This window comes from Microtus oregoni, unplaced genomic scaffold (genome assembly GCF_018167655.1).
Source record: "Microtus oregoni isolate MIOR12 unplaced genomic scaffold, Mior012 000046F_ref0000063, whole genome shotgun sequence".
NCBI classification, from domain to species: Eukaryota; Metazoa; Chordata; class Mammalia; order Rodentia; family Cricetidae; genus Microtus; species Microtus oregoni.
Genome location: NW_024543220.1, coordinates 13,043,796 through 13,070,759, shown reverse-complemented (window position 1 = coordinate 13,070,759; position 26,964 = coordinate 13,043,796). Strand labels below are relative to the sequence as shown.

Below are 26,964 nucleotides of genomic sequence, written 5' to 3'. Positions count from 1 at the left end.
GGTGTGTTTGTCAAGTCTTTGTCATCGTAAGGAAATGCCTGAGACTGAGTGCCTTATAAGGAAGAGATGTTTGTAGGATTCCTGAAGCTGATGCTGGCACCAGCACCTCACAACAGACAGCAACAAAGCAGGAATGTGTGTGAAAGACATCACAACGTGAGACACGCTGCTGGACCGTGAGGAAAGACATCACGACGTGAGACACGCTGCTGGATCGTGAGGAAAGACATCACGACGTGAGACACGCTGCTGGACCGTGAGGAAAGACATCACGACGACGTGAGACACGCTGCTGGACTGTGAGGAAAGACATCACGACGTGAGACACGCTGCTGGACCATGAGGAAAGACATCACGACGACGTGAGACACGCTGCTGGACCCTGAAGCAGGGGTCAGTCTCACTCTACCTTAACAACAGGCTCTTACGAGAATTCACAGGTCCCACCCTTACACCCTAGGACAAATCTCCAGCCTGGACTTCTGGCAAACACACCACACCTGATCACAGAAGAGGGCTGCAGGGTAGCCGCCCAGCAGGACAAGCACCTTCCAGAAGTGTTGATGCTGAGGCTGCCTTGGAGAACAGGAGCTGTGTGTTCCCATGACCAACCAATGTAGAGGGAGGGAAGATCTAGAACACACTAAATAACCTAAGGAGATTTCTCCAAACTTTAGTGTCAAAGAATGTGGTCCCGTCTGCCTTTACTTTTATACAGTGCAATTCCCAAGTGAACTACACAGGATTATAAACCCAATGCAGATGGGATTCTGCAGTCAAATATGTTTATTTTTAAATTACGTGGGCGCAGAGCATATTTCAGAGCAAAGGGAAACTTTTCCAATAGACCAAATGAGGAAATGTTTCCTTAAGATGAGACATCTGGAAAACCTGGCAATTCACTTCTTGTTTCTGAAACCCAGGATCTCTCTGCATCATTTTTAAAGTAGAGACTTCACAGGAATGTACGTGTGTGTGTGTGTGTGTGTGTATGTGTGTGTGCGCACAGACCAGAGGACCATCTTGGGAGTTACTCATCGACTGAGTCCCACATTTGCTGTTATTCAAATAAGGTCTCCTGGCTAGCCTGGAACTTGCTCTACACCCAGGATGGCCCAGACTCGCAGCTAGCCCCACATCTGTAATCTTGGCCTCCGGAATGCCACAGGTGTGAGCCACACACCCAGTCCTCTCCCACATAGTTTCTGAGATACAGTCTCTCAATGAACTTGGAGCTTGGCTTAGGCTAGGCTAGACTGACTAGCCAGTGAGCTGCCCAAACCCTCTTGTCTATGCCTCCCCAATACTGGAATTACACTCAGCTTACCTTCCACTAGGTCCTCATGCTTGCGTGACAAGCACTTTACCCAGGCCCCACAGAGAGCACTCTGTCTGACAACACAGAGGACTCCAGCAATACTTAGCAAAGAAGTCGCTGTGATGAAAGGCTCACAGGTAAAGGTGTGTGCTCCCACACCTGCCGACTGAGGCTGATCCTTGGGTTCCACATGCTGAAAGAGAATTTTCCTCTGCCATCCACCTGCATGCCATGGCATGCCTGTACCCATACACAATGCATAAATTAACAAATGCAAGTTAAAGCTAAATAAGGAGAACCCAAAGAAAAACATATAGGCATCCTCCTGAATATTAACCTTCATCAGGCGATGAAAGGAGACAGAGACAGAGACCCACATTGGAGCACCGGACAGAAATCTCAAGGTCCAAATCAGGAGCAGAAGGAGAGAGAGCACGAGCAAGGAGCTCAGGACCGCAAGGGGTGCACCCACACACTGAGACGATGGGGATGTTCTATTGGGAACTCACCAAGGCCAGCTGGCCTGGGTCTGAAAAAGCCTGGGATAAAACTGGACTCGCTGAACATAGCAGACAATGAGAACTACTGAGAACTCAAGAACAATGGCAATGGGTTTCTGATCCTACTGCACGTACTGGCTTTGTAGAAGCCTAGGCAGTTTGGATGTTCACCTTACTAGAACTGGATGGAGGTGGGAGTTCCTTGGACTTTCCACAGGGCAGGGAACCCTGATTGCTCTTCGGGCTGAGGAGGGAGGGTGACTTGGTTGGGGGAGGGGGAGGGAAATGGGAGGCGGTGGCGGGGAAGAGACAGAAATCTTTAATAAATAAATAAATTTAAAGAAAAACACGCTAGAACCAGGCATGGTGGCGCACACCTTTAATCCCAGCACTCGGGAGGCAGAGGCAGGCAGATCTCTGAATTTGAGACCAGTTTGGTCTACAGAGCAAGATCCAGGACAGCCAGGGCTGCACAGAGAAACCCTGTCTGGAAAGACAAACAGTAACAACAATAAGCGTGCTGTGGCCCAGACTTGCCTCGCACTTCAGGACTCCATGCCCAGTTTCCCTCCCACAGACACACTGCCTGTCCCCTAGATCCCGAGGTTCCCGGATGCAGAACCAGTACTTTCTCTCAGAGGCCAGGACAGGATAATTGGCTCAGCCTTGTGGTGGTCCCCGGGCAGAAGAGAGACAAGGCAGAGTCCAGAGCCCAGCTGGCCTACCTCAGCACAGAAGCACAGCAAGCTCCTCTTTCATTTTCACAATTTCTTTTGCATGCCTGCATGTGAGTGTGTGTAGACCAGAGACCAATTCTCCCTCACCCTACTACTTTTGAGAAAGGACCCCTCACTTAACCTGGAGCCAACTGGGTAGACTAGTTGGCCAGTGAGATCTATGCTCTTCTGCCTCTGCATCCCTCACGGGACGGGTGCTGAGCATCTGAATCTGGTCACCATGCCATCACAGCAAGCACTTCAGCAATGAGCCACCTCTCTACACCGCTGCTTCATTTCTATAGCTTCATCCATCAAGTTCCGTAAAGAGAAAAACCTCTGGAAATCTTGGGACTGTAAGGGACACGGCCCCTGTAATCCCAGCACTTGGGAGGGAGACTGCAGGAGAGTTCTGGCCTGCCCAGGCTACACAGCAATGATGTGGGAGTCCCCTCTATGTGCTGTGATTACCGTTAATGAATAAAGAAACTGCCTTGGCCTGTTGATAGGGCAGAACTTAGTTAGGCAGGGAGAATTGGACTGAATGCTGGGAGAAAGAAGGATGGAGTTGGGGGAGAAGCTATGGAGCTACCGGAGACAGATGCTAGGAATTTTACCTGGTAAGCCACAGCCTCGTGGCAATACACAGATTAATAGAAATGGGTTAAACCAATATGTAAGAGTTAGCCAATAAGAAGCCAGAGCTATTGAGCCAAGCAGTGATTTAATGAATACAGTTTCTATGTGATTATTTTGGTTCCAGGCAGCCGGGACAAACAAGCTGGCTCGCCTCATACACAGCAAGACCCTGCCTGAAAAGAAAAAAGAAACACCACTGTACAAGCTGGCAACCACAATATATTACTAAATCCAGATGAGTGCTATAGGACAAATGTTTCCATGCACAACACAACACACGTGCGCGCGCACACACACAGACACACACAGACACACACACACACACACACACACACACACACACACCATGCAAGGCAGGCCACAGTGCTAACCAGGACTAAGAATGTCCTAAGTGTGCATTGCCACAGGGACAAGAATATAGGAAGTAAACCCATTTGTTTATATCCTAGAGCAGTGGTTCTCAGCCTTCCTAATGTTTCAACCCTCTAATACAGTTCCTTATGCTGTGGTGACCTCAACCATAAAATTACTTCATTGCTACTTCAAAACTGTAATTTTGCTACTGTAATGAGTCATAATGAAAGTATCTGATAGGCAGGGCACCCAATATGTGAATAGTTAATACTCCTTGCTTCAAACAGAAGGACTCTACATATATGATATGACAAAAATTCCACTTTAGAGTAAAACGCAATACCACCTCACAGCTGAAAAGATATGAGTAAAGGGACCAGCAGGATGGCTTGACAGGTAAAGCTGCTTGATGAGCAAGCCCAACAACCGAGTTCAATCTGCAGAATGCACAAAAAGGAGAAAGGAGAAGACCAACTCCACCAAGCTTTCCTCTGGCTTCCAGACTCACGCTGGCCCCATACACTCACACATAATACATAAGCCATGTTTGAAAATCAGATACATGAAGCAATTTGTCTGAGGTCATGCAGATGACAGTTTTTGTTAGGTAATATTTCTAAGTCATATTCTCCTCCCACAGACAGCTCTCCCTCTCTCACTGCTGCTCCCAAAAACCTCCACAAAACTGCCAGGAAGAAGCAACCACACAACCGAGTGTGGGGAACTGGGAGCCTTGGGATGGGTCTGCACGCAGTGCCATGGTAGAGTGCCAAGGTCTCACTTCATTGAGGGCAGTCTCCTAAAGCTCTTAAGAAGCTGAGCCCAGCTGTGACGGGAAAGAGGGCCTTTCCGAATAAGCACAGTCACTGCACGGGAGGGGAGATGCGAGCACAGAAGACAGACAGCGCACGTTGTTTCTCACTTCCTGGCCAACCCGGCATTGGTCAGAACTTTTAAAAAGCAAAACCCTTGAATCTGTCCCTTTCTCACTCTTAGAAAAGGCTGATGAGCTCCCTAATTAATGGCAGAGAACACGGTGAGGCTGGGTGTGCGGATCCATGACAGTGCTTGCCTAGCATTTCAGCACTGCAAACACGAACCACCATAGAAAGGAAAGGGTGACAACCACATCACTCCACATGCAGCAAGTGACTCGCTACACGATGACTATTTCCTCAGACAGTGTGTGAGCCTTCCATTAACACTGTTGTGTCTTGGGGCTGTTGTATTTCATTTGTGTGAGTATTTTACTGACTTGTATACGTGTACACAGCACCATGAGCACACCTGGTGCCTATGGAGGACAGAAGAGGGCACTGTTACCTTCTGGGACTGGAGTTACAGGTGGTTGGGAGCCACCATATGAGCGCTGGGAATCAAACCCAGGTTCTCTGTAAGAACAAGGGCCCTTAACTGCGGAGCCATCTCTCCAGACCTGAAGAAAGGAAGACTTTTTTTCCCTTTTGTTTTTTGAGACAGGGTTTCTCTGTGTAGCCTTGGCTGTCTGGCCTGGAACTCAGAGATCCACCTGCCCCTGCCTCCCAAGTGCTGAGGTTAAAGGCCTGGCTGGGGAAAAGTATCACTTAAGCACAGCTACTCGATGATCCATGGTTCTGCGTCTGGGTCTGAGGACAGGTCCCAACACACACAGAAATACATTAAAACATTTAAAGAAATGGTAAATTCCCCTCTGCAGAAGCCAGTGCCCTTTACAAAGTGCAGGAGAGGAAACCAGCCATAGTGAGTCACATGGAGGTCAGTAAAGAGGCATCACACAGTAGGCAATAGGCCACAGGAGAAGGGTTTGTATGTAATCACCAGCACCTCACTGCTACACGCCAGATAGGCAAAGAAGGGCCAAACACGGTATGCAAGCCTGCAGTCCTAGCAACAAAGAGGCTGAGGCAGGAGGAATATGAGTTCAAGGCCAGTCTGGGTTACAGATGAGGAAGACAATTAACATTAACCCCTGGTTTCCACACGCACATGAACACACATGCATATACATGAAGAAGCAAAAATGTTACTCAAAATTAATTTCTCAGTCCAAACTATATCATATTCTTGTCAATGGTACTCTAACCACGGCATCAAAGTGGTCTTCCTAGTGCTCCCTCTTATCCAATGTCGGCTCTGCAGGAGAGCGCTCCCTCTGACCTAGTGTCAGCTCAGCAGGAGAGTGCTCCCTCTGACCTAATGTCTGCTCTACAGGAGAGTGCTCCCTCTGACCTAATGTCTGCTCTACAGGAGAGTGCTCCCTCTGACCTAATGTCTGCTCTACAGGAGAGTGCTCCCTCTGACCTAATGTCTGCTCTGTAGGAAAATGCTCTCTCTGACCTAATGTCAGCTCTACAGGAGAGTGCTCCCTCTGACCTAATGTCTGCTCTGCAGGAAAATGCTCTCTCTGACCTAATGTCAGCTCTACAGGAGAGTGCTCCCTCTGATCTAATGTCTGCTCTGCAGAAGAGTGCTCCCTCTGACCTAATGTCAGCTCAGCAGGAGAGTGCTCCCTCTGATCTAATGTCTGTTCTGCAGGAGAGTGCTCCCTCTGACCTAATGTCTGCTCTGCAGGAGAGTGCTCCCTCTGATCTAATGTCTGCTCTGCAGGAGAGTGCTCCCTCTGATCTAATGTCTGCTCTGCAGGAGAGTGCTCCCTCTGACCTAATGTCTGCTCTGCAGGAGAGTGCTCCCTCTAATGTCTGCTCTGCAGGAGAGTGCAATCAATCACCAATCACAAAGCCCTGGGAACTTGGTCTGCCTATTTTCTTTCTTTTTAAAATTAAAACTAGTTTTTGGGTTTGGTCTTCAAGATTTTTTTTAAAATTACATATGGGGGGGGGGGTACAAGAAGGCACCTACAGAGGCCAAAGGCTCCAGACAGTCCCAGAGCTCCCAGGTACTCTATAAAGCAGGAAGTGCTCTTCATCCAATCATCTCTGCAGCCCCGGTCTGCCTTTTCTAGACGTCCTCGGTGCTACCTGCACAGTCCTTATGAGTGACAGTCCAACACGAGGGTGGAAACACGGGCCATGATAGCCAATGGCACCCCACTCCTACCCCCACCCTGCTGTTCTCCTGTGTGTGAGGAAGGAGCCATCCCAGCACAGCTCAGACAAAGAAAAGGCAGAGCGAGCTTTAAGTCTTACAAACGCTCAGAATCCATATGCTAAGCTGGTTCACAAGAAGCGCTGACTGGGCTTTTTGTGTATCAGTGAGCAAAGAAGGAAGGTGGGCCTCCTCTGCTGGCTCCCACTTGGCACAAGGGTTCACAGGGCTTCTCTGTGGACTAGCCACTGGAAGATAGCCGTGCTGCCATAACAAAGAATAAGTAGAAACCGACTCATTTGTCTGTTTGCAAAAGTTATCATTAAGCTGCATGAACTGGCGTGGTACGCACGCCTTTGATCCCAGCACTTGGATCACCTCTGTGAGTTCAAGGCCAGCCAGACTCAGTCTCAAACAAAACAAAAAGTCATCATTCAACTCTAGGCCTTAGCTACAAACTCCCACGCACGTCACACAAACTGAGGTGTCTGAAAGCAAGAACTGCCCCCCAAGAAGGAAAAGCATTTTGTTTCACTTATGACCCACAAAAATCCACTCCTTCCATACAGTCCCACTCCGCAGATTCACACCTGATGCTAAGACACAGGACAGAGGAGCTTCTCAATGCTAACCAACAGTCACAGTGTCCTGTCCATTCCATCTTCTGATGCTCTCACTTGCCTTCTTCCTGCTCCATCAGGGTATTTATCATTTTGCAACCCCTAGTCCACAAATTCATTTAAAAAAAAAAATGAACTGATCTCCCTAACACGTTGAGTTGGCTCCCATCATTTATTGCTGTAAAAGCCAGCATCTTAACGTGGCCATCTAATGCTGTCAGCTCTGCATCTTAACGTGGCCACCTAACGCTGCCACCTGCCCAGCTATCTACTCCAAGGCTCAGGCCTTGCTCTCACATCCTCCGCAGGTGCAGCCAGGACTGCCTCAATGTGCCCTGCTCTTCTCTAGCCTGAGGCAGCTCTGGTTTTCCCCTCCTCGGCCTGCACAGCTCCATAGCCTTCCTGTCCTGGGAGGGAAGCTCATCCTTGGTTTCTGGAAAGCCCTCAGTATCCTTCCACGCACAGCACTCACCGCAGGATTATTGCCTGTTCGCTCTGCCAGCAGATGATCAGATGGCTGAACGGAAACGTCTTTTCTCTCTCTAACTCCTTAGCCAACAAGGTGAGCTGGCACAGGCAAGGCACTCATTAAATGAAAAAACTGCCAATTGTCCTTTGGCTCCAAACCAGCACAATTCCCCCACCTTCCCCAGAGGGTAGCCCGCGTTCTGATCACTTAAATGCATGTAGAAACGTGGCTCGGGTGCTAACTACTGCTATTAGCCCCAAGTGGACCATGGATGGCTTTAAGCCAGCTCAGGACACAGAACGGGGTGCAATGGAGAAGTCTTGGCGGGATGAGCTTGAACAGTTATATAGGCCTGGGATGGGTTTTTTCGGAAGCTCGACATGCATTTGGGAATGTGTTAGCACAGGCCTTTCTCTTCCCCATCCAACCATGCTGCACACGGTGGAGCAATAGGACATGTTTCTAGAGACTCCCCAGTGCCAGACGGCAAGACAGTAGCTTCCTCAGGAAGGGTACTCTGGGCTTGGGTGTTGGAATGTACCAGTGAGCACAGAGACACTCAGGGGTAAGAACATATAGACCTGAGCCTGCAGCGCTCATGCGGTCAATCCCACTCATACTTCTTTCCTTTGGCAGCACTGCACAGCAAACCTTGCGCATTAGGCAAGTGCTCTATACTGAGATGCACCTGGAGCCGGGAGAAAGCATAAAGAACAAGGCTAATGGGCTGCAGATATGGCTCGGTGGTTAAGGGCACTGCGTCTTCTTCCAGAGGACTCAGGGTTTCCATGCACTAACTTAGAGGTTCACAACTGATGGAGGAAGGTCATTGGCTAATAAAGAAACTGCCTTGACCCATTTTATAGGTTAGAACATAGGTGGGTGGAGTAAACAGAACAGAATGCTGGGAGGAAGAGGAAGTGAGCTCAGACGCCATGCTCTCCTCTCTGGGGCAGACGCGATGAAGCAAGCCGCCAGGTCAGACATGCTGAATCTTTCCCGGTAAGACTGGTGCTATACAGATTATTAGAGATGGGTTGATCGGGATGTGAGAGTTAGCCAGTAAGGGCTAGAGCTAATGGGCCAAGCAGTGTTTAAAAGAATACAGTTTGTGTGTTGTTATTTTGGGGTATAAGCTAACCAGGCAGCCAGGAGAAGCCCGCAGCTCCCACAACACACAACCATCTGTAATTCCAGTTCCAAGGGATCCAATGTCCTCTGGCCTGTGAGAGCACCAGGCATACATGCAAAACACCCATACACATTAAAATAAATAAATGAATACATTTTTAAAAGTAAGCTGGGTAGTGCACGCCTTTAATGCCAGCACTCAGGAGGCAGAGGCAGGTGGATCTCTGTGAGTATGAGGCCAACCTGGTCTACAGAGTGAGCTCCAGGAAAGCCAGGGCTACACAGTGAAAAACAAACAAAGGCTTGGAAGTCAAGGCCACACCGTGCAGACAGTGACTGGGCCTGAGCCCGGTTAGTAGACACACACCCAGGGCAGCAGCACACAGACTAGTGCACACACTAATTGCCTCGTGATGACCCAACGGCACTGAGAAGTTTCTTTACTTAATATAATACTGCAGTGAATAAAATTTACTTCACAAAGGTACTAGATCCATAATCACTTGATTACACTGTATCTTTCCCAACAAAGGGGACCAAAGGACCCTACAGTCCTGCTGAGACTAAATGAGTTTCTGGACTACTTTAATTCCTCAGTTCTCTCCCGAAGTCTATACTCCTTGAGGCCCAGCATTCAAGCCTGGCCAATCAGCTGCCAGCCGACCCAGCAGCCTCACCTTAACTGACTGTGCAGGGGCCTCATGGCGCCAACTGGGCAAACAGGTCTGGCCTATTCCAGCCTCCCCACTTTCACCACAGCAGTTCCCCTCCCGCCTCCACCCAACCTTCTCAGCGCTCTGGATCCTGAGAGAAACTGCAAGGCCGAGAAAGGACTTCCAGACTATCTCTGTGCCCAGCTGCCACCTCCTCCTCCGCACTCCTCAGACAATTTACCCCCACAACTGCATGGCTGAGCGCCCAGGAGGAGGCTTGGTCTCCGTGCAGATACTAACACTCCTCAGCTGCCCTGCTGCGTTCTAGCTGTCCGTATGCATCCACACATAGTTCATGAGTGAACCTTCAGAAAACTGCTCTTCCTTTTCCGTTTGGTTTGTTTGTTATGGTTTTTTATTTTTATTTGTTTTTGTTATTTTAGAGATAGAGTCTCACGTAGCCCAGGCTGGCCTTGAATTCACCAGGTAGCAAAAGGTGACCTTGATCCTGCACCCCCCCACTTCCCAAATCCTGGAATTACAGCACACGCTACCATACCTGGCTGACATTCTATTATTATGGATGATGAACATGAGACAAAGAGATAAGGATGCTGTGTCAGCCGGCAGGGGGAAGGCAAGACCCAAACTCAGGCCACTGTTTGTACATTTTGGTTTGTTGTTCACTTTTTCAGATTCATTTTATTTTTATGTGCATAGTTATTTTGCCAGCATGTATGTCTGTGTACTATGTATGTACCTGGTGTCCTTGGAGATCAAAAGAAGGTATCAGATGCCCTGGACCTTCAGGTTACAGTCGTGAGCTGCCATTGTGGGGGGATGTTGGGAATCAAACCTGGGTCCGCTGAAAGAGCAGTCAGTGCTTTTTTGTGTGTGTTTTTGAGGCAGGGTCTGGTCTTACTTTGTAGTTTGGGCTAGCCTGGAATTCCCTATGTAGCCTAGGATGGCTCCAGACTTTACCTCCTCCTGGGTATTAGGATGACAGATGTGACTTCACACTGGTATAATTTTAAAAGCATTTAAAAGAAGAAGGAGAGTTCTGGTGCCCCTCGCTGCCTCCCCGTTCTGAGTATCAAATGACAACTAATATCCATTACAAAGCAACGGAAAGCACCAACATTAAGATGAAAACAGTTTTGTTTTGTTTTGTTTTTTGAGACAGGGTTTCTCTGTAGCTTTGGGGCCTGTCCTGGAACTAGCTCTTGTAGACCAGGCTGGCCTCGAACTCAAAGAGATCCTCCTTCCTCTGCCTCCCGAGTGCTGGGGTTAAAGGCATGGACCACCACTGCCCGGGTAAACATAGACATTTTAAAAAGTCATTATTAGGGGCTGGAGAGACAGCGCAGTTGCTGGTTGCTCTTCCAGAGGACTCAAGTTCAGTTTCTAGATCCACATCAGGCAGCACACAAGTGTCTCTAACTTCTGCTTCAGGGGATCGATGCCTCTGGCCTCTTAGGGTACCTGTACTCACATGCACATACCCACAGGACACGCACGGGGACACACACATACACACAAACAATTTAAATCATTTTTAAAACAAGTCTTTAAAAAATAAAGAAATCAGTTTGAGGCCATGGAGACAGATCTGGAGTTCTGGGTTTGATCCCCATAACCCACATAAAGGTTGAAAGAATGGACTCCACAAAGATGCCCTCTGACCCCCACACATGCACTGCAGCATGTGTGCATCACGCACACACAATAAGAACTTTTAAAAACAAGAAATCAGTTTCTATGCTCTTCTGACGAAAACAATTTTGGAGTTTGCTTCATCGTTGCCTCTTTAGCACTCATGACAATCATACAACCACACGCGTTCCTCTGGGAAACCAAAGACATGTTTAAATGACTGTGAAATGCCACTCAAAAACATCAGGTTTTCCTAAGAGTCTGATGAGAGGATGAGAGGCGGCTAAGTACTTGTGGCACAAATGTTCCCTCTGTAAGTGAACTGCAAAGATGTTAAGAGCCTCGTTATCAGTGTGCAGGGGCACAAACCTGCACTCCTAGGCCTTGGAAGACTATGAGGGTGATTCAAAGTTCAAGTCCAGCCTGTACTAAAGCACACAGGCAGTTCATGGTAAGGCTAAACTACACAGCTTCTGAACGTCTCTCTCCACACAAACGCTCGTGGACACGCGCGCGCGCGCGCACGCACACACACGCACACATGCGACCCTCCTACTTGGACACAGTGCACACCTGTAACCCCGGCTCTGAGGAGGCTGACAGTAGGATCAGAGAGGGCAGCATGGGCTACAGTAAAACAGTAAGGCCCTATCATCTGAAAACAAGCCCTGGGCCTGATTTCTTAAACACTTTTTTAAAAGAAAAAACTGCTAAACAGTAAAGCAAAGCCATAAATACTGAGCTGTTTACTTAAACGCCTTTCTGAAAATCTGCTCTGTGTCTGATAATGATGGCAAAATGAACAGCTGAGGAGTGACTAGCGAGGAAACGAGTCTCCAGCTGGATCCTATATGGACAATTATGGAGAAAGCAACAGATTACAAGTGACAAATTCAGACTCTCTGCCAATTTCCACATCTGAGCTGTCCTATTGCTAGGTAAAGTAATAGTGCGCCCCACGACTGCCAACCATACAGGACCCAGGGGCTGCTTCACAGCCTCTGAGCCAGTCTCCTCTACCAGTCCAGGAGCCGGCCGTGAGCTCCACACACGACAACCCTAAGGGCCACGTGGGGAGGAGGGCCGCAGTCCCTCTTTGAATCTCATCAGTAAGATGGACACTAATGCTCTCACTGAAGAATTGAAGACTGAAACAGCAAGGATTATGGCAAATATTTCCCATCTCACAACCCCAGGCTTCAACTATTAGCCACATCATTTGACCCAGGCAGACCAGAGTCTCTGAAGGTCATTTTCTGAAGACTATTACTTGAGAAAGAAGACCCAGTTGTGAAGCACTAAGGACAGCGGATGGGAACTGAGAAGGGAGAGCAGAAAGCAATAGCTGGGCAGAAGCACACAACAGTGTGTGGCTACAAGAGCACAGCCGTGCATACAAGAGCACACGTGGTGCATGGGTGTGAGTGTGTGTACACATACACATTCACGCGTGCGTGCCTCCAGCTTCTCACTAGATGTTCAGACTCACTTCCCTGCACTCACACCGGTGTACCTGGCATTTCACCAATCCAAAAACCTTAACCACTTTCACCTGACAGAGGAGTCTGGCTTTTCTCCCAGGTAAGATGCATGGCTCCATGAACCTGTCTTGAGGAAACCAAGGCCTCTCAGAGAGGCATATGGGAGGCTTCTCCTTCTTCCAAGGCCACAAGAGCATCTTCCGCACATGCTCTGAACCAGAGAGCTGGCATACATTTAAAGACATCTCTCCAGGGCTGGAGAGATGGCTCAGCGGTTAAGAGCATTGCCTGCTCTTCCAAAGGTACTGAGTTCAATTCCCAGCAACCACATGGTGGCTCACAACCATCTGTAATGAGGTCTGGTGCCCTCTTCTGGCCTGCAGGGATACACACAGACAGAACATTGTATACATAATAAATAAATAAATAAATAAATAAATATTTTTTTTAAAAAAAGACATCTCTCCATCAACTTTCCTATATCCCAGAGAAACGGCCAATGGTTAGGAAGAAATGAGCTGATCTAATTTTACGTAATCAACATGCTCCACGGGGGCTGTGTTGCAGCCTTGGGAAAAAGAAAGAATTCCCAGGTGCTTTGTAACTAAGCCAGAAGGCTGGAGCCAGTCTGCCTGGGTTCAGAAGCAAGTCTCACACTTCCTGGCAGCTTGCTACCTGGGTGGCATTGCTTGTGCCCTTCCCCAGTGAGTTGTTACAAAGATAAAATGAGTTAATGCTGGTGAAAGGCGCAGCATGGAGTAAGGTATGTAAAAGCAACTATTACAGGAAATTAAGTAAAGCTTTACTGAACTCTCCAAGTGTTCCAACAGGTGCTCAGATCCAGAGTTTGGGAGTTGCAGGAACTCCTAGCTCTGCCCTCTTTTGTGTGGCCCCGAGCTGGCCACTTTAAACCCCTCTAAACCTTTGTCTTTTCAGCTGTAAAGTGGGAATAACCATTGAGCAGGTAAGCTATAAAAGCAAACAGAAAATAGGGATGCCGAACCAAGTACAGTGAGTGCAAAGGTGACCCACTTACACATGTGTTCACACCGCCTGCTGACACAGCCATCTGCAGTGTCAGGAGAGTTGACAACCATAAACTACAGGGTGGGCCAGGCTCTGCACTGGCTTCTTGGGGAAGACGGCCACCCAAAGAAGGTTGGACCCAAGGACCAAAACATTGATAGTAGGGATAAAGCCAGAACTGGAGCTGGGAGTGGTGGTGCACACCTGGAATCCCAGCATTCAAAAGGTGGAGGCAGGAAGATCAGTTCAAAGTCCTTCAGCTAGTAAGTTCCAGGCCAGGCTACCTGAGACCATATCTCAACAAAAACAAAGTAGTTAAGATGCAGAAGGAACCCCTGGGGCATCCAAGAGTCTTTCAGGTGCTCAGTTAGGAAGCTGATCAGTTCTGTAAGCGTACCTGCTCTAGGACTTTTTATAAGTAAAAAGTTTAATTTACAGAAAAAGTGACTTGAGAAATGAAACACGTTTAAAGGAAACAGAAAAGGAAATCACAATGACTGCTCAGGTCATATAGGGAAACAAGGGAAAGCTGTTCCGGTGGATGAACGGGGCTAGGATGCAGGCAGATGGTGCCCGCAGAGGCCTTGTGTCCAGTTAACTGGGCTCTGCTTTCTGGTTATCTGACACACATCAACAGCACCACTTTGCCTGCCTTCTCACAAACGAGAGGAACAACTTCCATTTTTAAGTCATTCTGATTTGGGGTAGGGTGGTACTAGGACTTGAACGCTCGGCCCTGGGCACGCTAGGCAAGCATTCTATCATGGAGCTACATTCCCAGCCCTTCTCGTATTTTTCATTTAGAGCAGGGTCTTGCTAAATTGCTTATGCAGGTCTTGAACTCGTGATCCTCCTGCCTCAACATCCACAGTAGCTAGGGTCACAAGCCTGTACCACAAACCCACTTCGTCTCTACTGTTTCTGTTGTTCTAGTTTTTGGCTTGGCTTTTTGAGGGTTTCTCTTGTAACAGAGCCCTGACTGCTAGAACTCACAGAGATCTGCCTGCCTCTCTGCCTGAGTGCTGGGATTAAAGGCGTGGGGCACTATTATTTAATAAAGGGTTCCTAGGCTGGGGTTGTACCTCAATTGTAGGGTGCTTACGAAGAATGCATGAGATCCTGGGTTCCATCAGAGGTGGGGGTAAACTGTGTCTCTTAACAAAATTAGCATTGCTGAAATTTTAAACTTTCCATACAACTGAAAGAAATGTGATAGGGAATCAGCTGCTGCAAAGCTGAAACTCACGAACACTCAAAAGAACTGACAAATGAGCCAGGCATGGTGGCACATGCTTGCAACCATAGCACTTAGAGGTGGGGGAGATCACAAGTTCAAGATCAGGCTCTGGGAGTTGGAGGCTACAAGAGACCCTGTCTCCATCCATAAATAAATAATAAAAATTTTAAGGGACAGTAATTTAAAAATTACTTATCCTAGTAAGCAAACACTTCTTGCCTGGCAAACTTAGTCCTACAACACAGCGCTCAGAGAACACTCAATAAAGGCTTGCCTGGTCTTCTGGCCACCACCAAACAGAGACAGGAGCAATATGCAGCCATGACAAAGGATAGGCCCCACCACACGGAAGCTTAGAAGCTGCACATGTGTTTAAAAGCTAGAGCAGCAGCGAGGGAGAGCTGCTGTGTTCACATCTTCTCACCGCGAGTGCAGAGCTTCACGAATGTGTTATTCACAGCCTTCTAAACATCTGCCTTGGAACAGCATGCCAGCCCTGAGCTGACCACTAAAACTCCTATGTTTGGCTAAAGAGATGACTTGGTGCTGAAAGTGCATGATGCATCATCATGAGGACCAGGAGTTGGAGAGATGTCTCAGCTGTCAAGAGCACTTGCTGCTCTTGCAGAGGACCCAGTTTCAATTCCAGGTTCCCACATGATGGCTCACAACTGGTTGTGATTCCAGTTCCAAGAGACACAATGCCCTCTTATGACCTTTATGGGCATTCATGTGGTGACAGACATACATGCAAGCAAAACACCTATGCACATAAAGTGATTTTAAAAGAAAAATTTTAATCATAAGGACTGAAGTTCAGATCCTCACACCTACTGTAACAAACTCCTGCACATCTAGATCCAAGGACCCAACATCCTCTTCTTTTATTTTTGGTTGTGAGCCTAGCCTTTAATGGCTGAGCCATCTCTCCAGGCCAACAACATCCTCTTCTCAAAACAACAGAAACCACTTTTATCTTCAGTTATGAGTACATGTCTGTCCGTGTGGGGATATGTGCACGGATGCAGTTCTGGAGTCCAGAGACAGTGCTGGGTCTCCTGGAGCTAGAGTTATAAGTGGCTGGGAGCTGCCCAGTGTGAGTACTGAGAACTGAACTGGGTCCCCTGCAGGAGCAAGCAGAACTCTTAATCATTTAACTTCTCAACATCCTCTAGTCTCTACAAATGCAGAGACACATGAACTCTCACAAGTGCATAAGCACACACAACATGCACACACACACATTTTTTAGGGAAAAAACCCTATCCTCAGGACAGAGATGTGGCTCAGTGAGTGAAGCCGCTTGCTGCCAGGCACAAGCCTGATGAGCTCTATTTCTGGGTCTCTTGCATGGTGGAAGGAGAGACTCCACTCTTACAAGTTGTTCTCTGAGGTAGGATGATAGCATACATCTTTATTCCCAGCACACAGGAGGCAGAGGCAGGCAGATCACTATGAGTTCAAATCCAGCATGGTCTCTATAGCAAGTTCCAGACCAAAATAGTGAGAGCCTGTCTCAAAAGGAAAACAACAGTGAAAGTTTTCCTCTGGCCCTCCCCCACAAATAAATGCAATAAAAAAAATTTTAAGGCCAGGTGGTGGTGGCATACAGCTTTATTCCCAGCACTTGGGAGGCAGAGGCAGGAGGATCTCTGTGAGTTGGAGGTCAGCCTGATCTACAGAGTGACTCTAGAAAAAAGAAGGAAGGAGGAGGAGGAGGAGGAGGAGGAGGAGGAGGAGGAGGAGGAAGAAGAAGAAGAAGAAGAAGAAGAAGAAGAAGAAGAAGAAGAAACAACTCATGTCTCACAGGAGGAAGGGGGTTAAATAAATGACAGTTCCTAAATACCACAGATATCACTAAGGCTCTAAACACAAGGCTGAAGAGTATAGAGAAGGGACTTTTTTATTTGCTTGGTTTTTGTTTCTCTGTTTTTCTAGACAGGGTTTCTCTGTGTAACAGCCCTGGCTGTCCTATAACTTGCTGTGTAGACCAGCTTATGATGTGGGATTCCCTTCTGTATGCTGTCTTGGTCTGTTGATAGGGCAGAACTCAGGTAGGTGGGGAAAACTAAACTGAATGCTGGGAGAAAGGAGGTGGAGTGAAGGAGAAGCCATGTAGCCCAGCCGGAGACAGCTGAAACTTCAGCTGGTATGGCAATACACAAATTAATAGAGATGAGTTAAATTAAGATGTAAGTGTTAGCTAATAATAAGCTAGAGCTAATGGGCCAAGCGGTGATTTAAATAATATAGTTTCTGTATGATTATTTTGGGGCTGAGCAGCCTTCCTACTACAAGCCTAGCCTCGAACTCACAGAGATCCACCTGCCTTTCAAGTGCTGAGAGTAAAGGTGTGCGCCACCACCACCACTCAGACACAGGGCCATTTTCATAACACCTTATGTGAAATTTGACACAAGTTACTAATACTATGATGTCATTTCCATTTTTTAAAAAAGATTTGCACACACACACAAAAATCCAAGTATGAACTGCACAACTACAACCATTACATCTTTAGGTGGTAGAATTATAATTTGTATGTGTGTGTTCTTGTGTTTTTGACATTTTTCTACAACAAGGTAGATGTCTACAACCCCCAAATAAAACAAGCTTTAAGCCAAGCACAGTGGCACAGTCCATGTGATGGATCTCTGTGAGTTCGAGGACAGCCTGGTCTACCAGTGAATTCCAGGACAGTCAGGGCTACACAGTGAGACCTTGTCTCAAAAAAAACAAAAAACAAGCAAACAAACAACCAGACGACAATTTAAATGCTGTGAAATTATATTTCCACAGTCAGCAGCAACTATTGTGCTGCAAACCCGGCTGCAACTGAATGCAGCTGCCCTGTCCCTGTAACAGAGAATGCGTGACACCAGGGAGTCACGCTGTTCTAGGGACTCACCATCCCTCTAGGGGCTTACAGCACTCTCCCAGGCCTTAGCTATGGTCTCTGGTGCTGCGATAATCACCATATCCAAAGCAGCTTGGGGAGGAAAGGGTTTATCTTCGTGTGCACTTCCATGTCACATCCCATCACCCAGGGAACGGGGCTGGAACTGAAGCAGAGGCCATGGGGGGAAGGGGGTGTTGCTTACTGGCTTCCTCGACCTGCTCTCATTTCAACCCAGGACCACCTGCCCAGGAGGGGGGTACTACCCATAGTGAGTCAGACCCTCTCATACTGACCATCAATCTAGAAAATGCACCACAGGCTTGCCCACAGGCCAGTCTGATGGAGGCATTTCTCAGGTGATGACTCCAGCCTGTGTCAAGCTGACATAAAACTAGCCAGTATACTCTGCAACCCCAAAGCTCCAGCGATTCCGAACATTAAGCAAGAGATTGAAGACCTGGCTTAGCTTTGCCACTCTGATGTTTTAAAAATGACATTCCTAGGATGGCCATGGAAGTACACGCCTTTAGACCCAGAACTTGGGAGGCAAATGAAGCTGAATCTCTTTGAGTTTGAGGCCAGCCTGGTCTACATAATAGTTTCAGGATAACCAGGGCTACATAGAGCGACAGTGTCAGGGGTGGGCTGAAGATTGAGATTCCTTCCCTCTGAAAGAATCAGGAGCCTGTAATATCAATTCCTATCAGTTTACAGTGACAACAGTGAAAGACAGGTCCTTCACAAGCAGACTCACGGGGCCAACTCATCAAAGGTGGCGACATCTGGATGATGCTCACCGTGGATGATCAAGCAGCCACGGTCTATTAACCTCTGGACACATACTAGGCTGTACATGCCTTGCATATTGTTTCGACTCATCTGATGTTAGAGAGACAGACCAGTCCGGTTGGCTCTCCCTATTAGGAGATAGCTTGGAGAAGTTTGCTAAGCTGCCTCAGTCACAAGCTGTGACTGATGTCCTGAACTCCAGGGCAGCAGCCTAAAGGCAGCTCTGCCTCCTAGGTCACATCTGCCCCACTGGCTCAGTAACTAGGGTGGCAGGGCCAGCAGACACAGCTGGATTTAAGACAGACAACTGACTTATTTTCAAAACTCCTTTTTGATTTGTAAACTAAATGAACTTGATCTATAAATTACTGAGAAGGATAAATTGGAAGCCATACCATATAATTTCTTGTGTTGCTACCACTAACCCTAACCACACCAAAATTATTTGAGGATGTTCTATGGATACAACATATTTTACACAATATAATTTTCTACACCACAGAAAATCTCCCCGTAATCTTTTGGAAATCAATGTGGGAAACATTGTCCCAGGACACTCCAGAAAGGAGCTCTTGCTCCTTCATCCCCGGGGAGCACGGTTTCCAAACACAAGCCCTCTATAGTCCACTTTGGGGGATTCCCTGGTGTCTGCGAGATACAGAACCTAATTTATTTTCCTACCAAGGACAAGGGCAGAAATGACCTGAACTTCCTTCTCAAAAACCCAAATTCAAAGCTGTTTGGGGTGAACCAACTCAGGAAGGGGACCGAAGGGGGTTTTCTGGAGAGGATACAACGTCTGCTGGTCCCTGCGCTCTTCCAACAAGTGAACAGGCTGAAGTTGACCAGAGCACAAATCAAACTTCACACCACAAGGCTCTATAGCTAATGTAGTGAAAACTGAACTCAGCTGGGGAGTTTGGAGAAAGGGGAGCACAGACTTATTAACTACATCAACCGCATTCTGCTACACATACTATTCTACTCACTGACACACTCAGCTGGGAAGAGGTGGCACATGCCGTAAAAGCCAGCACTCGGGAGGCAGAGGCAGGCAGATCTCTGTGACTTGGAGGCCAGTCTGGTATAGAGTGAGCCAGATCCAGGCCAGGCTACAAAACTACACAGAGAAACCCTGTCTTTAAAAAAATAAACAAAAAAAAAACTGTACAGAGAAAGTGTCTGAAGGGGAAGGGGGAATGACACACTCAGCCAGGCAGTGGTGGGGCACACCTTTAAACCCAGCACTGGTGAGGCAGAGGCAGGCAGATCTCTAAATTTGAAGTCAGCCTGGAACAAAACTAGTTCCAGGACCACCAAGGCTAAACAGAGAAACCCTGTCTGGAAAAACCAAACAAAGAGTAGAACTCTCTAGACTGTCTTTCCGACAAGCAAAGATTCGAGTCAAGCCCAGGCCTGACCGGCACCAGCAAACTCCAGCCCTGCACGCCATTCGGAGGCCAAGATCCTGGATATAAAGTAACACATAGTGCCGGATGGCTACCCCTTTTCCTTTTTCTTTGTTGTTTTGAACAAAGTAACCATTCTCCTGTAGAGAAAACCCTAAGATACCTCAATTCCAAACTTAAGAAAGATCAAATTCTTTAAAAAGCATCCTAAGAAGTTCTTAGATCTGGAAAGATGGCTCAGTCATTAAGAGCATTCATTGGCTGTTCTTCAGAGAACGTAGTTACTCCAGCTCTGGAGGATCTGACAGCCTCTTTTGGCCTCCACTGGGATGCAGGCATGCACTGGCGCACACATACAGGCAGAACATTCGTGTAAATTCCTTACAAAATGGTTGGCTGGGGTTGTAGCTGTGTGGCAGAGCACCCGCCTAAAATATGTGCCGCCCTGGATTCAGTGTTACCCTAGCACCTAAAAAAGGCTTTCTAAATGAAGATGGTTTAATGAAAGATTGGGGCGGGGGGCAGCTACCCTAGGGGATGGCTGTGTCCTGGTTTGTAAGGTGGGTTTTATTTGTTTTTCTTTTGGGGTCTTTCTCCTGTTTGCCTTTGTGTTGACTAGAACAAGAACTTAAATCAGGCAAATTCACAGGATCACACCACATCACCCATTCTGCCATCTTACACAGTCAGTGTTCTCCTCTTAGGATGCTAAAAATGTTTCACGCCATTTGTGGTATTTTCCCCTTGTATGCTTGTTTTCACAAGATGGCAGAGTAAGGGACTGAAAACTACACCTACTGGTACTGTCCATAGCGTCTCAGATCTCTTCAGCTGTGACAAAGTCTCCTTCACAACCACCACCTGTGACTGTATCTCTCTGCGTGACCCCTGGACGCACCTCACTTTGCCTTTCCTCTCATGTATACGGATTCATGGCTCAGGAGGCAGCTCACAGGCTTAGCAATGACCTACTGGCTTTTTTTTTTTTTTAATTTTTATTTTTTTTTTTTTTGAGACAGGGTTTCTCCGTAGCTTTGGAGCCTGTCCTGGAACTAGCTCTTGTAGACCAGGCTGGCCTCAAACTCTCAGAGATCCACCTACCTCTGCCTCCCAAATGCAGAGATTAAAGGCGTGTGCCGCCACCACCTGACATTTGGCCTTTTAACCTACATCTTACTGTATTCTTAGACATAAGCTGCTTTCTTGGAAGTCAGTAGTTTCACTCTAAACCCAAACACGGCCAACTACACTTCAGGAAAATTTTGTGTCTGCTATGTGCTTGAAGCTAAAAGCATCCTAAGTAAAAAGTTTAAAGGCTGTCTTTTCCCCAGTTCTCAAGCTACGGTGTGCATCTGGGAAACAGAAAATGAGCCTGTTCCATGCAAAATATACTCCATGCAGTGCAGGATCTGCATAGCACTTTGGAGAACTAGCTAACCTACTGATCATTAGCAAAGCAGCAAAAATTATATTTGCATCACTTTGGTTAGAAAGCTAAACAGCTACTGAACATAATCATTAGTTAATGGTTAAAACTCATAATAGACAGCACTAAGATAGAGCGCAATAGTGCTTTGGGCCTACTCAGGTGTGGAGAGCTACAAACCTCCGTATCCACAGCCGTTTGGGTCACTGGTCGAGTTAGTTGGGTTGTTAGCCACATGTGTACACTCGGCTGCACGCTCCATCTTGTCAGTCTGTCCCAGGCATACTATACTACTGTAAACTATAAGCTAGCAGGGCATACAGTGAGAGGGGCCAACTGTGACATGGCAGCTACCATATGTTAGTGCTGCATCTAGCAATCGCTTGGCCTGGAACAAAGCAGTTAACAAATGGCATTTACATGTCTGCCTAAGCGGGTCCACGCCCTTATTGAGGTTTCTAATCCGCCACCTCTCAAAGAAGAGAGAGATCACCAAGCATGAAAGAAACCACTAAAATGTGTCTCAGTGGGAGCACAGTTGAACATACCTGTAATACAGCAGCACTCAGGACTTAGAAGATGGAGAATCAAAAGTTCAGTCATTTGTGGCTACCTATGAGTTCAAAGCCAGCCTTGACAACATCAGACCCTGTCTCTAAAATAAATGAAATAAAATGAAACGTGTCGCTGGGTGGTGGCGCACACCTTTAATCCCAGCACTTGGAGGCAGAGGCAGAGAGACCTCTGTGAGTTCGAGGCCAGTGTGTTCTACAGCGTGCGTTCCAGGACAGCCAGAGATACATAGAAAAACCCTGTCTCGAAAAACCAAAAAAACAGAAAGAAAAGAGAAACGCGTCTCACACAGCAATCTGCACGTAACAAGTGCAACAAGAGAGACTGCGTGATGAGCTGGGGACAGTTCACAGCGACTGCACAGGATGTGTTAGGAACTGTGGTGCAATTTCTTACCCAAGGCAGCATCTACACGGCCCGTAATATTATCCTCATCTTACAGAGAGCGGGGATCAAAGTAGTTACCGTCTACACATCAAGGGAACAGTCCATGGTGGCAGCAGACTGGGCATTCAGACAACTGACTGACTTCAGTCTAGTGCTCTATGCTGCAATAAGGGACAGTCAACACACGGGAGTCGGGGGAACGCGGTGTCCGTAAATGCTTTTTCTTGACACTGTGCTTCAGATACACTCTTGGTGACTGAGGACCGCAGCATGAGAACTTGACAGTGGCAGGTTCTTGGGTAGGGCTCTAGGACTGTGATAAGCGCCAGGACCGAGAGCAACGTAATGAGGAAAGGGCTCACTTCAGCTTACAACTCTCAGGTCACATTCCATCACTGAGGGGAGTCGGGGCAGGAACTCGAGGCAGGGGCATGGCAAACAGAAGCAGAAGCCACGGAGGAGCATGACTTCCTGGCTTGTTTCATATGGCTTGCTCAGCCTATTTCCTTATACCATCCAGAGCAGCTCTGCTCACAGTGGGCTACAACAATCAGGACTTTTTTCAACTGAGGTTCCCTTCTCGCAAATGACCCCAGTTTGTGTCAGCTGACAAAAAAACTAGCCAGCAAACAGACCAAAGAGATGAGCTATGAAAGGGAGGCAATTTAAGGATGGGACGATGAACTACTATATATTACAGGACGTGCCCCCCAAAGCTGGCAAGATCTGTGGATACGAGAGCCATTGCAGACCGTGTGAGGTGAAGACCCAAGTAGAAGATGACTCCCTAAGAGACAAGGCATGCAGGGAGAAAAGAGAGCATTTTCTAACTTCAGAATATACTAAAGGGGTTGGGGGGATAGCTCAGATGGTAAAGTGCTTGCCCTGTAGGCATGAGGACCCAAGTTCAATTCCCCAGAACCCATATAAAAACATCAGGCGTGCTAGCGGTGTCTGCTTGCAAACCCAGGGCTGGGGAGAAGGAAACAAGAAGAAGCCCGAGACACTACTCCCCACCAGCACCTAAAATAATGACATCCAAGGTTGACCCTTGGCTTCCACATATGCATACATGCAGCCCCATGAACACACACAAAGAATACATACAAAACCTTTGTGGAATGCACGGGGTGGGGGGTGGGGTCACAAATACATGAGGAAACAAACACGCGTGATTTGCAACACCGTATCCACTGCAGCCACAAGCTCCTTAAATTGCCAGAGGAAGGTAGGCTGCAGTCGCAGCACCTAGGAGCAAGGATAGATATGCCTGCTGATACAAGTCAAGACACCAAACTAGGAGTCCGCAGATCCCAATAACAGCTCAGGGTTCCCGGCAAGAGAAAGAGGCTGGATACTGAGGGACGCACCTCTGCCATCTCCAAACCTGCAGGGGGACATGCTGACCTAGTGGTTATTTAAACGCACGGCCTCAACCTCTTTCAGTAGGTGAACCAGTCACCCTAATTAACGACACACCTAGTGTAACAAGGGCCTAAACGTCCTCCCTGCCTCTAAAAGCCACAGAGTGGAGATTAGGAAGCTCCGGACATCTGTGGCCTCTACTACTCACAGGAGCCAATGAGAGACCAGCAGCTCTGTGACTCTAGGGAAGGGAGACACCACGCATGCTTGACATGGCAGAAACTGGAAACATCGGCAGGAAACCCAAAGCAAAACCACTGCGCTCGACAGACCTCACTGTCCTGTTCAACGACACGGCAGCTAGCTCTCAGAGACGTCTCATAGGGTCTGAGGGAACACCAGCAGGAACCTGACTGTATGTGAGGGCCGAAGTCTGTACTCCAGCAGAGTCGTCTGGGGGCCAGGGCGCTCCTGGCAAATCTCCAAGCACGACCTCATCGGTTCATTAGAGGGACCTCCAAACCTGCGGAGTTTCCCCTACCTCTCAACACCAAAACTGCAGGATGACGAAACTGCAGGTGAAATTAAAAACAAGCCTGCTGGTGCACACTGTTAATCCCAGTTCTTGGGGTGCAGAGGCAGGCAGACTTCTGCTAGCTCAAGGTCACTCTGGCCTACATAGCGAGTTCCAGGGCAGCCACGGTTACACAGTAACTGTCAAAAAAAAAAGGAGGAGGAGGAGGAGGAGGAGGAGGAGGAGGAGGAGGAGGAGGAGAGAAAAAAAGGAGGGAGGGAGGGAGGGAAAGAAAGAAAAAAATGCATCCAATGTTTACTTGCTGAGCACCTGTGTACTGGCTACTTTCATGCCAACTTGACACAAACTAGAGGCATCCGAAAGAAGGGAGCCTCGACTGAGAAAATAAGATCTGATCGTAGGGTATTTTCATAATTAGTGATTGATGAGGGAAGGACCAGCCCCTTTTGGGTGGTGCCACCCCTGGGCTGGTGGTCCTGGGTTCTGTAAGAAATCAGGCTGAGCAAGCCATGATGAGCAAGCCAGTAAGCAGCCCCTCCATGTCATCTGCATCGGCTCCTGCCTCCAGGTTCCTGTCCTGTGTGAGTTCCTGTCCTGACTCCCTTGGGTGATGACTAGGATGTGGAAGGTCAGCCAGATAAACCCTCCCCTCCCCGGGCAGCCTTTGTCACGGTGTCTCATGGCAGCAGTAGTAGCCCTAACTCAGACAACCTGTTCTCTGTCCCCAGGCACTAATGTGGGGACTGAGAACCTAAGTGTGAGGAGGACTGTCAATAGGAAAGGCGACAGTGTACCAGTCCATTCTTATCTACCTTTAAGGGGCCCAACTACTCAAGATCCCAAGCAGGACCTTCTCGGGATTGCCCACAAACACCAAGTAAGTCTCCTTTCCGTGCCTGTGAGCAGGGTATGCTTACCTGGAACACTCTCAGTATACATGGCGGATCAACGTCAGCCGAAGTACACTGTCTCTGCGGTTCAGACTTCCAAACTATCACTAGTCTGAAGCACCAGCCGCTGACAGTGAGGACTACCACCAATTTATTTAGAGACGGATGATCCCCTGAGGAGACAGCTCAGTCCGTAAAGAGCAAACAGGAGCCCCTGGATTTGAACCCTAGCACCCATGTTTAAAGGAAGGGGAGGCAAGTCAACATGGCTGTATGTGCCTGTAACCTTAGTACTGGGAGGGTAGGGACGGGGGAATCCCTGGGACTTGCTGGCCAGCCAATCTAGCACAATCAGCAAACTCCAGGTTTGGTGAGGGACACAGTCTCAAAGAGAGAAGATGGAGAACAATTGGGGAAGACACCAATGTCAACTTCTAGCCTCCATCGCGCACACAACAATCATTCTCCAATCAGGACTTCTATCTATTCAACAAATTTTGCCAACTACTATGAGCCAGTATTGTTCAAGGGGCCGGGGAAATCGCAGCCAACAGAATGGGGTTTTTCCTCCCCAAAGGAAGGGGAGGGGTCTTCTGGAATGCTTCTTAAAATCTCCCTGAGAAGATGTAAGTCGGTACTCAGTACTGGATACCTGACTGTTTCGTAGAGCCTTGGGTTTCTTGGGTCTAAGCTCTCCAAGCTCACTCAAACTAAAGGTACACAAACTAATAGGGAACAGAAGCCAACGAAGCCACTGCTAAAAGAACTTCCACTTCTTGAAAACCTCAAAAGAACAAGGAAGGAAAAGAAACTGCTACGAAAGCGCGGCTGAACCAACACATTTCATGCACTCTGACAAAGCGTTCCAAACCCCTTGTAAGCGACAAAGAGCGACGACCCACCCTTGCAGCCCCGGATTCAAGTGTCTAACAGGTCTCAGAAAGTTGAACGCACCTCGATTTCCTAAACAAGGCTTTCCCAACGTTGAAAATGAGCAGACGCCACTTGGACGAACCCAGCTAGGGTGACTACAAGGAAATTGACGACAAATAGAGCTTCAAGCCCGAGAGGCTCAAAGACTGAACACCTCGTGCGCGATAAATGCTGAAGCAATTTTAAAAACAAACAAAAGCCGGGTCCCGCACAGCCCGGTGGAACGTTCCAAGTTCCAGGGAGAAGGAAAAGAGGGGAATGTGCTCCAGGGGAGTCGCGAGGCTCTGCGCGACGTGGGAGCTCCTGCAGGATGTGAGAGGGATTCCGCGAATTCGGGCTGCTCCGAAGTCGCTTTTGTGAGACGCGACAGCTGGCACCCCACGGCGGGCGAGGGTGACGCCGGGTTGTGCCATGCGGCGCGGGCTGCCACCTGGGCACTCCCCCCATTCTCCGCAGCGCCGACGCCAGACCCTGGCCTGCGCCGTGCGCGCCCCTGGAGCCGCGACCTCTCGAGGGAGCCCGCGCCGTCCAGGCTGCGAGCCCCGCCGCCCCGCGCCGCCCCGCACGCACTCACCTCAGCAGACTGGAGAGCGGGTGGCTGGAAGAGCCCAGGCCGCCGCCCCCGGAGCCGCCGCCGCCGCCGGAGCCGCCGCTGCCGCCGCCGCCGAAGCCGGAGGAGAGCCGCTTCCCGGACAGCAGCTTCTCCACGGCCGGGAGGTGCCCGGTGCGGGCCGCCTCCAGCAGCTCCTGCTCCTTCCCCATCCCCAGGGCCGCCGCTCCTCGGACCCCCACCCGGGGCCACGCAGAGCCTGCTGCGGCTCCCAAACTTTCCGTCTCCGGGCAACGCACCCCTCAAACCGGCCGGGGACGCCACCCCCTCTCCCTCCCCCGCCTCCTTGGCCTCCCCCCCCCCCGC

General features: G+C 48.6%; 1 protein-coding gene across 5 annotated transcripts in view; it reads right to left on the bottom strand.

Moving 5' to 3' along the window:
* The window catches only part of Anks1a (ankyrin repeat and sterile alpha motif domain containing 1A), a 159,939-nt gene extending 132,991 nt beyond the window's left edge, over positions 1-26,948 (bottom strand). For 3 of the 5 annotated variants that reach the window (XM_041634890.1, XM_041634891.1, XM_041634892.1), the window contains exon 1: positions 26,623-26,947. In XM_041634890.1, coding sequence (XP_041490824.1) covers positions 26,623-26,810 — 188 coding nt within the window. In that variant the 5' untranslated portion in view covers positions 26,811-26,947. Of the gene's footprint in view, positions 1-26,622 lie in introns of all 5 variants that reach the window. The other 2 variants (XM_041634895.1, XM_041634896.1) reach the window with 1 other exon arrangement.
* Between the last annotated feature and the right edge of the window lie 16 nt (positions 26,949-26,964).